This window comes from Mus pahari, chromosome 2, assembly GCF_900095145.1.
Source record: "Mus pahari chromosome 2, PAHARI_EIJ_v1.1, whole genome shotgun sequence".
In the NCBI taxonomy this organism is placed as follows: Eukaryota; Metazoa; Chordata; class Mammalia; order Rodentia; family Muridae; genus Mus; species Mus pahari.
Window position 1 is genome coordinate 79,374,206 of NC_034591.1, and position 11,209 is coordinate 79,385,414.

General features: G+C 37.3%; 1 protein-coding gene across 2 annotated transcripts in view; it reads left to right on the forward strand.

Annotated features, from left to right (window-relative positions):
- The first annotated feature begins 286 nt into the window (after positions 1-286).
- The window catches only part of Mmrn1 (multimerin 1), a 42,455-nt gene continuing 31,532 nt past the window's right edge, over positions 287-11,209 (forward strand). Inside the window, exons 1-2 of one of the 2 annotated variants that reach the window (XM_029535676.1) lie at positions 485-666; positions 883-1,112. In XM_029535676.1, coding sequence (XP_029391536.1) covers positions 532-666; positions 883-1,112 — 365 coding nt within the window. In that variant the 5' untranslated portion in view covers positions 485-531. Of the gene's footprint in view, positions 1,113-11,209 lie in introns of both variants that reach the window. The other variant, XM_021190476.1, reaches the window with a different exon arrangement.

Genomic DNA, 11,209 nt, shown 5'->3' on the forward strand with positions numbered 1-11,209 from the left:
TAGTTTGGGGGGCAGAGGGCACATGCACGTTGAACAATGTGGCTTTCTGGGTGTGGCACGATGGGAAGAAATCGTGACAAAATCTTCTCTTGATATCCTGATGCAGTAGAACAAAACACTAAACTCTTTCATCGATCCTAAAGAAATTCCACTGTCCACTGCCAATGGGAAGTTTCCTTCTAAAGGCAGAGACGCATGAGCGTACCTGGGAAAGGGAAAGTTGCTTCCCGGCCTCTCCTGGCTTTTCCTGCTGATAATTGTCCATGTTTCCTCCTTTTCCCCTCAGCTTCTCAGAGGTCCCTCACCACATCCATTGATCCATCCTAGGAGGGTCACAGATCGCAGAGCAACCACAGAAACAGGAAAACGAACTTCCTGAGTGCACAGCAAACACAAAAACCTGTTTCCTTTGCGCACATCAAATTGTCAAAATCCAATTTTGAAACTTTCAGTACAGAAGTGGCTATCAGAAAGGCTAGAAGAACTTCGTCTCTTGATTCCTCATGAATTTTTGTGCCTAAATTTACTGCCATGCAGGGACTAAAGTTTCTTGTCCTGCTTTCTATCTTGTGGGGCAGGGTCTTCAGGCTTACCAACACTCAGCATTCCTGGACTGCGCCTGAAGATGAAGAGTCCTCACTGCCCCCGAACTCTGCTTCGGCTTCTGTAAGTGAAATACTGAGCCTCCGAATGCTCTCAGCCACTCAGAACCCCTCCACTAAGGGTCCTGCAGCTGCTGAGAGATCTTCTGAAGACGATGTTCTGCTACAGTCAACATCACAGCCCTCTGAGACAAGCACCTCTCCCAAGGGGAGAAGCCAAACACCCACGCCCCTAGAGAAGACAGGTTCAGCAGTGGTATCCCTGCCTCTCTCTCTTCAGGACAAACCCAACATCAAGTCCAGCACCGGAGCAGGAACGGTCATGCTTGCTAATGCCACGTTGAAATTCCTTCAGAGTTTTTCCAGAAAGTCTGATCAACAAGCAATCTCCCCTAAGTCAGCTGGAGACACGGGAAACCGGTCTGCAAGGGAAACACACCTCAGAAGTGACAACAGCAGAAATCAAAGACCCAGCTATCAAAAATCCAGTTTTGAAACAACTAGAGGGAAGTAAGAAACATTCTGTTCTTGTTCTGTCTCTGACTATATTGTCTATGAGTGAATGCTACAGGTCTCTCCTGCTCATAGAGTTGTTCAAAGGTTCATAGTTGCATCAGTTTTCAAATTCTCAGTCAGAGCCTTAGGGAAGAGGTGGGAAAAGGACAAAGAGTTGAAGTCTCTTCACTTTTTCATTTGTTGTTCAGGGTGAGAAGCAAAGGGGCACCACCAAGGCATTGAGAACCACACCCACATGCCAATACGAAAAGTTATCAGGAAAATCTCACTTAAGAGAACTTAGTTGTCCACGGCTTATAGAACAGGTGATGAGGAAATCATATTCCAGTCATCCCAGAGAGTCACACTTATCAGGAGCATGATGAATTACAAAGGCTGCTTTTCAGCTTGATTTAAGGTGACAGCAGTTTGCATTGTTGTAGAAAAATAAAGCTAAGTTTAGATGAGCATTGTAAGAAAAGCCTCTAATGGACCCAAAAACAAAACACAAAAAAAAAAAAAAAATGCACACCTAAGCAAAGGAATGTTTTGTTCTCATGTAATTTACTCATCTGTACATAATTTAACCACAGAGAAATAGCTTTAAGTGCCTAAACTGAGTTAGACATTATACTAATAATACAATAAAATTTAAAACTTAAAACTAGTAATTTATACTTAGCATGAGGAGCAGGTGGCAAGGAATTTAAAGTCATCACATTTGAGTGTTTGAGTTTCTTTATGTCAGCTCTGTTTATTGATAGAATTTCAAGGACATAAGACTTTAGCAATATACAGTAAGTATGATATTAGCTAAAACTTCACTTAGAATCCAGAATAACCCAGTTTAACTGTGAAACATAGTTATCTTGGATGAGTAGATGTTCTATATAGCAGCTAAATGTAAGTATCCTACTTAGTAAGAAGTTACCAATTAAATAAAAAATGACGAATGGTATCTATTGAAAATCTTTTCTAAATTGCTTTCATGCATCATTTCTACTTACCATGGTGTATTGGTGTCTGTAATTCAATTTTATTTAATTGCAAAAGAACTCCTGAGCATTTATAGCAGATGATCATGAGCTTTTCATATGTCTGCAATTAGAGGTTTTTTTATAGGATAGGAAGCCAATAAAGCAAATAACAAGACAATTTAACTAAGAAGCACTTAAATAAGAAGTGTGTATCATTTCATCATAATTAAAATTACTATTTAACCATTTTATAAATAAGTATTAGACTTGACATTTAAGTGGCATTAGACTTTGAACTAACACTTGTTATTCTGTCTAGAACCCTGGCTCTCAACACTTGGGAAGACTTATTGATTTGAACATTATTTATGAGTGTTTAACACAGGCCTGGCACTCTGACAAGAATTTAAATGTCCTACCTGTATGTATTTGTATTTACTATAAAAAACAAGTATCTGATATACCTATTGAATTTTCCAAAATTCAATATTTGTTTCAAGAAAACCACATATGAAATACAAACAGTTGAACAGCAATTTACCCTATGGCTTCTCCAATGAGAATAATGAATAATCAAATTGTTTCTACAGTAAAGTAACAATTGATTTGGAGATTCTCTTGTTTGCTAAACTGGGGAACCTGCATTTCTCTTTTAGTAATCTTCTCTACTCAGTCTGAGTTACCATACTCACGTGGTCATCCAAGTGACAGTAGTTTAACTCTCTCCATACACAAAGATCCAAAGAAGACTTTAGTTGAAAGAACTTTTTTGTGTTTCCATTTGATTAACAATGATAACAGCAAACACTTATAGGACATCTGTGTGTGTGTGTGTGTGTGTGTGTGTGTGTGTGTGTGTGTGTGTCTGTTTGACCAAGTTAACCATCACATATAACAATAATTCTGTACCAAAGGGAACATTCTGTCATGGTGTCTTTCTGGAGAGGTTAAATACTTGACTTAAATTAATGTAGTTACTGTATCTCAGGGCAAAGAGATGAGCTGGCTTCAGAGGCTTGGCATCCAACTCCACAAGGGCACTCTGTCAGCAGGAGAGAAGCCATCATCTTAACTGGGAGGAGAAAGCAAGTGAATCTCCATGGGTTCTTGGCTGCCTCCAGAATGCATTTCAGACCCCTTACCCAGTCACTCACACAAACTTGCTGTGTCTCCATGCTCATCTACTACTTTCAGCCTGTTCACCTTTTAGTTCCTCGGTTCACAGTATGCTGTAGCTTCCTTTTCTCTCTTTTTGTTCAGACAGCTTAGTCTTTTCCTGATATCTATTCCTTTTACACCCAATGGAAGCCTTCCCGGGCTATTAGGCAGCTCCTCTAATGGCCACTGTGGTTTTCAGTCTTCTATCACTGCACTTAGAATAGTACAAGAGAGAACCTATTTATTGTGTGTGTGTGTATGTGTGTTTGTTTGAAACAAGGTCTCTGTGTAACCTTGGCTGTCCTCAAAGTCACTATGTAGACCAGGCTAGCCTCAAACTCACAAAGATCCATCTACCTCTGCCTCTGAGTGCTAGGATTAAAGGCACCACCACTGCCCAGCTCAGAGAAAGATTCTCACAAAGAACTCGTGATCTCTTTGCATGTATGGACCCACTCTGAGTGTTATTTAAATCTCTGTTATGTGACATGCATGATAAATAACCACATTGTGCTCTGCCCTGGGTGATAGGGCATATGTAGGAAAGTGGAAAAAAAGATCAGGAAATATGAAGGTTCGTGTGTGAGTAGAGATATTCCCAAAAGTATTTCTCAGTGAGAATGAACACTGAACACACCATACCTTTATCACTCTGTCATGTTTGTAATTCTTGGTGAAAAGAAATACTTGCATCTATGATAGGTTCTTTTTTCCAAGGCTCTTGTGGATTATTTGCATCTTACTTGGTTCCCTTTTAGAACTCTGGGGGCTGTAGGCTACATCAGATCTGTGGTTTCCTGTCTGGCAGGAGGGGTGTTTGTAAATGACCAAGCACATTAAAATAGGCACACAAAAAAAGATGAAATTAGAACTGGGGCATTTCTATGTAGGACACACATTTGCTGGACACCAACATGTCCTCAACATAGTGATCATGCTAAAACTTAGTGACCAAAAATTCCTCCATGCTGCACCCAGGGCACATGGTGACAGATGTGAGGAGGAGGTCTAGTCCATTGTGACCACCCCTTGTCCAATGGAACATATGAGTTTACATATGTGAAGCCAAAGAAAGGAAATTGAGGTAAATGAGCTCACCACTCTGAATGGGGTCAGGAAGCCTTGACTGGCGATAAGAGATGGAATGGGGTGTACAGCCAGCCATTTACCTTCGCCTCCATTCCCACCCACCACATCCGAGAATCCCAATTGCAGCCGTCTTAGTGAATGCAGCTGGTTCTGTAACTAGAGGCCTCAGTAGGTCCTCTACATTTTCCTCTCCACACAAACATTTTCGGATCTATCAGCAAGTCTCTTGCTCTATTTCTATTATGCCCTGGGTCACTCTGCTTTCATCTTGTCCTCACTCTGCCCTTCTAAGTCACGAGTCTCCACATATCAGTGTCCCACTCTTGTGACCCATGCTCCACATACATGGTGACAGTTTGTTTAAACATGAATGTTCTTCATTGCACACAATTATTCCCTCTATAATGCCTAAAATGATCATTTTAAGTACTGAGATGAAAGAGGGATTATGCTGTAATTTCTTAGACTGTGTTTTTCATCTCACACTTTGGTAAACTTAAAATGAGAAAGAACTAAAACTTGCCCATAAGGTATTGGCAATAGTGACTGACTGGTCAATGAGTCCATCTCAAAACATCTTCTGAATTCTCAGAGAAGTATTTCTCAATCTCTGGGGGGGACTGAAGAGTCTCACCATCTCCCTCCAAGGTCACTATATCATCTCAAGTCCTCCAGTCTCAGGACTGAGCAAGTTCTCATCCATTCTTCAGGACCTCAGAGAAATTTTCTATTTCTGAAATGTTCCCCTGGGAGCATTTAGAATAGGATTTCTTTTCCTCTCTCGACTTTAATTCTGACGTGACCTCATCAAAGAGACCCTCTCTCATTGACTGACTTCAGCCCCCTGGCCCATTGTCCTCTTCTTATCTCACCCATATTTTCACTTAGAACCCTCACCTATGTCTGCAGACAGCTGTGCACTGTTTGGGTTTCATGAAAGCATGGACTTTGTCTGTTTGACTGGTAATTCTATTCAGTGCTTGGAACAGAGAGAGGAACAGAACAGAGACAGAAATCAAGGAAGCTGGGGGAAATGGATTATTGCGACGTCTGAGAGATCGATGTTCAATCAAAACCATTCAGAGGAATATTTCATGTCATAGGTGTGTGTGGTACTGAAAGAGGGGTCTACAATTAAGAATTAAGAAAAGAGCTGGTTTTATGTAGCTCGGGCTGGCCCTCAACTTGTGTTGCCATGGTTGGCCTTGAACTCCTGGCTCTCACATGTCATGTGTTGGGATGGCAAGCGTGCATCAGCACACCCAATGGAATTAGAGAAATTCTGGTATTTAATGGTCTAATCATGGCAGATGCCTGCGCGACAGCCTTCACCTGGATGACCTCAAAAAGGAGTAGTCTACACACAGTATGAGAAAAGCTAGATTGTGCGTACTATAGAAAAAAGAGTAAACTCAGAACTGAAATATCCAGCATTTTAGTGATGTGATAGAGTTTACATGAACTCGTTGCTCTAGTCTGAGTGGACTGGCCTATACAGGATGGTGGGAAAAGAGATGATAGTCACTGGGGGGGCAGGGTTAGAAATAAAAGCTCATCCAGACAAGTCTCTATTTTTTTTCTTATGACCTAATTCCACACAGCATTTGAAACTTTACAGTTAAGTCTGATGAATTCAGACATCCAAAGGAGATTATTCCACTTTTCAAAATTCCAGAAACATCATTACACTAAAGAAAGTTTTCATCTTGCAGATATACAGATGTTCCCATTATGTTACTGTCAGTGAGAAAAAAACACTGAAGTGTTTTCTGAATTTTAATATCTCCCATTAGTTATGGACTTTCATTGTTTTTCTATTTCTTGTCATGCTTAGTATAAACATACACATTTAAAGTTCTTGAATTAGACAAGTGCTTATTCAAAATGGATAATTCAATAGGAAACTTCTGTATGCCCACACCTTTTGCTTTTCTAATTATGAAGTTATGATTTAAAAGTATATTATTTAGGAAGACATGCTGAAAGAGTCAGTTGGCTGGAAGGAGTAGTCAGTTAAGCAGAAAACCAGACATTACACATCTAACCTGCATGTCTGCTGCCTGGGAAAGCCTGCCCCCTTCTGGACCACAAGACATCTGCACCACTCTGCTGAGCTCACAGTCTAAAGAAAACTAGAATAAAAGAAAAAAAGAAAGTTTGGTAAATTCTTTTAAAAGGTCACATCACAGTTTGACCACAAATGTGTGTGTGTGTGTATGTGTGTGTGTGTGTATGTGTGTGTGTGTGTGTGTGTAGCGTGTCCATCGTTTTATTAACTTCTTTTCATTTTTACCATTTCTTTTGTTCATACTATGCAAATTTCTTTAAATCTTACCATTAATGAGTAGTAAACAACATGATATTTCACTCTATAAAGCTTATTTGGCTTTGATAAGGGACTTTTTTCCCTTAGTCATATTAAATAAAATCCTTGTAAAATACTGTGTGAGATGTTAAGAATATTTGTTTTCCTAATTTCTCATGACTGTAAAGACATTTTGAATACTAATGATGTCCTGAGAGCTTCCCTCTGTCATTTGAATCAAGCATAAGTGGTAGTGACAGCCTTCTGTATTTGTTTTCTGGAAATTATTGATTTGGAACACAGACTCAATTATAGCTAAGAAGGATTTATCAGGTCATTATAAGGAATTCGCGGCTATTTACATATAATATGCAGTGTACATATGTATGTATAACCACAACCATTTCCTTACAGTCCTCACTAGTGTGTCCTAAATATGTTAGTCTCATAATCCTGTGACACACATCACACTAGTAAGCTTTCTGTGCAGAAAACAGCTATATAGAACAGATGCATTACTACACAATAGGCTTCAGAATTAAGCTTTTTGTTTTTTTTAATTCTTCTGTGTTTGTTAAGATTTCTTTTATGGAATAAAACGTGATATATTTTAGAATGAGTTTTGTGGGCTCTGGGGAAATGTATGACCTAGTATAGCCTTGGGTGCCACTAACATCCATTTGGTTTATTTTTTCACTTTTACTTTTTTGTAAAAATTTTTTTGTAAAAGAATTTTCTTTCTTGGTTTTCAATCAAGATGACTTACCTAACGATGAAAAATATCTTGCTCTGTATTTCAGAAATTTCCTGATACGGTTTTGTTCTTTTCTTGTGGATTCCCAATCTTAGTCTCTTGAAAGTTTTCTAGAATTCCTGATTTATCTCATTGGTTCACTTCCTCTTTCCTGACATTTAAACAGCATTTTCTTCATGCTGTCTCCTCCCTATGATGCTCCATCATCTTCATCTCATCTATTGTGATACTTACTGTTGTGTTTAGGTCTTATAAATTCATTTTATTTTTAATTAAAATGTAACTATTATATTATCCCCCTTTCGTTTCCTCACTCCAACATCTCCCATACAATATCCTTCAATTTGCTCTCAAATTATTGGGCTATTTTTATTATTGTTACATATATATGCATGTGTGTTATTTATAAACACACACTGGAATTCCATTTAGTGTTTCTTATATGTATAAGTTTTGAGAGCTGACCACTTAGCATTTAAAAAACAAATTAAGATCCTCCCTGGGGAAGATCATTGCTCCCTTCTCAGAAGTTGTTAATTGCATGTAGTTCTTCATCCCCATGAGATTCCCCCATTCATGTTGCCCTGTCAACTGGTCTTGTCATGTTTGTGTCTTTAGATTTCTTCTACATAGCTTCCAAGCCATAGCTAGAAGACACATGAATTTCCAAATGTCTCTCAATAATGGAATGCCAGGAAAGAAAGATTACTCAATCAATGAAGTCCCTTGAGCCCAAGTCCCAGTTTCAGGGAGAGCATTGGCTTGATTTAGGGTAGGGGTTCTCTGGTTTATATGACAAGTAGTCATCTCCTGGCCTAGGAGCTTCCCTACTACACTTTCAATTCAAGCCAAATGTCTGAAAAAGGAAGTCTAAGGTCTAAAAACTACATAATCAACATGGAATTCATCTAAATGCCAAAGACTTGCATATCTGAACTTGGTACTTCTGAGACTGTTGTCCTTATTTCTTACAGACAGTGTTTCTGTGTGAGTCATAGTCAGGGGTACCCTCATTGCTGTCCACTCTGGCTCACAAGATGAACAGACATGGTGGTTGGGACATGATTTCATCACTTAGTGGAAAATTTCCTAAAGATAGTCTTTTCTTTAAAGTTAGCCTCCTTGAATGACTGAGTTTTCAAAATGTAATGTAGAAAGCATAGTAGACTATTCTGACTGTATTTTATTAAACACAGCAGGGTTAGTTTTTTAGTTGAAATAGAATCCTTGTCTCACTCCATTTTCTTGGATCCAGCAAGCAAAATTTTGCTCATGACCAGAAATGTCTGCTTTTCCTTGAGGAAATTTTTTACCTACTCACTTGTAAAGCATAACAAATCAACACTAGCCTTTCTCAGTACCTGCTTCTGGCTAGCAGCAGAGTCACTGCCCTTAGAGAGAAATCGAATGCTGTCCCAGTGTGAAGGAATCTGAATAAAAACATTAAAGTTAGCACTCTCCAAAACTGTAGTCAGTCATCAGTCAGGGAAGGTCCAAGAGGATTCTAGTTGTCTAATGAACACTTGGTCATCATGTAAACATACTTAATTTTATATTTTAAGCCTCTATTTTTTAATAATTTGGCTTAAATTTATATTTTTATTCTTAACATGAAATGAAATTTAATGAGTTTATTTCTACAGTAGCAAAAACCTGACTATAAGTCAGGTAAAGAGCACTTTTTCTGTGACGCTCTCAGGATTTCCATTGGATTGGAGATGTCTGCTGCTAACTGGTTATTTCTCATCCGTCACTATTTTGGGCAGGTGGCTGTCTCCCAGTTTAGAATTTTAAAAGCTCTATTTAAGTGATGCTTTGGTTTCATATCAAAGAGAAGGCATGTTACATTTTGAAACTCCCACACACATAGAAGTGGTGGCACTATTTTGATGGGATTGGTTTATCACTCTGTCATATAAGCACTAACGTGAAAATTGTATTGTTTTTCTTTCAAATTGGTCATTTAAAGTTTTAGTATCATCGTGGGATTTTCGTACGTACAGATAATTCTTTTTAAAACCCCTTTACTGTGCTCTTCTTAATTTTAACTAAATCCTTCTCACATTTTTGATGTTTGCTTTTCATGGTCCTTTTTTAAATCTGTGTATCATAAGGAACTTTACATTTAGCTTCTATATTTATATTTTTCTACTTTTTATGGGCGCTTTTCATGGACAACCACTGGAATGAAGAATAAATACATTAGTGTTATCATTTTTTTCTAGACATTCATTTCTGGAATTTGATGAGATATACTTAAGTCAGACTTGACTATCGATTTGCCCTCTAGGAATTCACTAAGCATCTTAGACATTCTTTGAGAAAAATTAAACTTCGAGACTATCTTCCTTTTCATTAAATGGTTATTGTACCCTCACCTTTTTCCCTCTCACCCTTTTCAAGAACTTGGGTTACATAATCATATAAAGTGTTCACATTTGCATTTCTGGTCTTTAAGTCTGCTGCTCTGCGATGGATGTTCTTATGGCTCATGTAGTTCACTGGACTTACTTTGTTAGTGTCCAGAATGCTGGTACACACTCTTCTGGGGGTTGACTGCACAGGCTGCGTTGCTTTTTAATTAAATATTTATTAATTTTAATTACTGCTTCTAATTCTATCCATGTCATCTCTGATTCATTTAACTTTTTCAGCTTCCTGGAGTTTTGCTGCATGTATCATCCCTATTTTTTAAGTGTTAATCTGGCTTTCCTTGTTTGTCTTTGTGTTCAACATTCACTACTGTTATTCTCACATCCAGGCTCTGTTATTGGACTCTGGAGAACCTTCTGTTGACTTTCATTTTGACATTTCTGCCATGTCCCTCATCATATAAATTCTCCACACATATCTAACTATTTCTTAACAAGTATCTAATTTTTAATTCATTCTGAAGGTGTTCTCCCTTTGCAGACACACCCTCCTGAGCTGCAATTTGAAAACTTCTCCCAGCTATACATTGGGCTCATGTCACATGCAAAGAAACGCATGGCTGTATGGTCCACTATAATATAAAGAAACATGGTTTTTATAGATACACACATACCATAATATATATATATATATACATATATATATGTATAAATAATAAATATATCATCTGAGACTCTGCTGTGTCAGAGACAAAGCTATGCAGTTACCTTATAGAATAATCTGGTTTAATACTTCATAGAAAGCTTATGTTTTAATTTTAAGTGTCTGTTGTTGTAGAGAATTGTGACATGTTTGCATTGGGCTTTGTCATGGATTCATATGACCAATTGATTTTCCTTTGTATGGAATTTTAGACTGCTTCTGTTGGCTTATTTTGAAGAACATTTTTCTTTTACCACTTGAAATAGGACCAATTTAAATTCGCTGATGCTACATAGAAGTTTAAGTGTTTTCTACTTAATGGAATATTAAATTATTTTGCTGTATATTGTGAAAATATATGATGAACTTAATTATATTGCTTGATTCTTAATTTTTTATCTAGAATATTTTGTTTCTTATTTACAACCATATCATTGGAATGTAGTCTACTTTTACCTTCTTTGTTTATATTTCCATCATTTCTTTCTATACATGATTCAATTTTTTGGCTTATTATGTTGTTACACATTACCCAAAGTAATACACCTACATCTGAGTTTTTGTTCTTAGTACAAACACTTAAATTATATATATAAGAACAGTCTTGGATTTTTGTCTTAAAATACTAAAATACAGGCTCTAATTTAGTTCTGATTATTTTCTTTTTTTTTTTTTTTTTTTTTTTTTTTTTTTTTTTTTTTTTTTTTTTTTTTTATTTATAACAGTTATTTTTTTTTTTTTTATTTTCTTTATT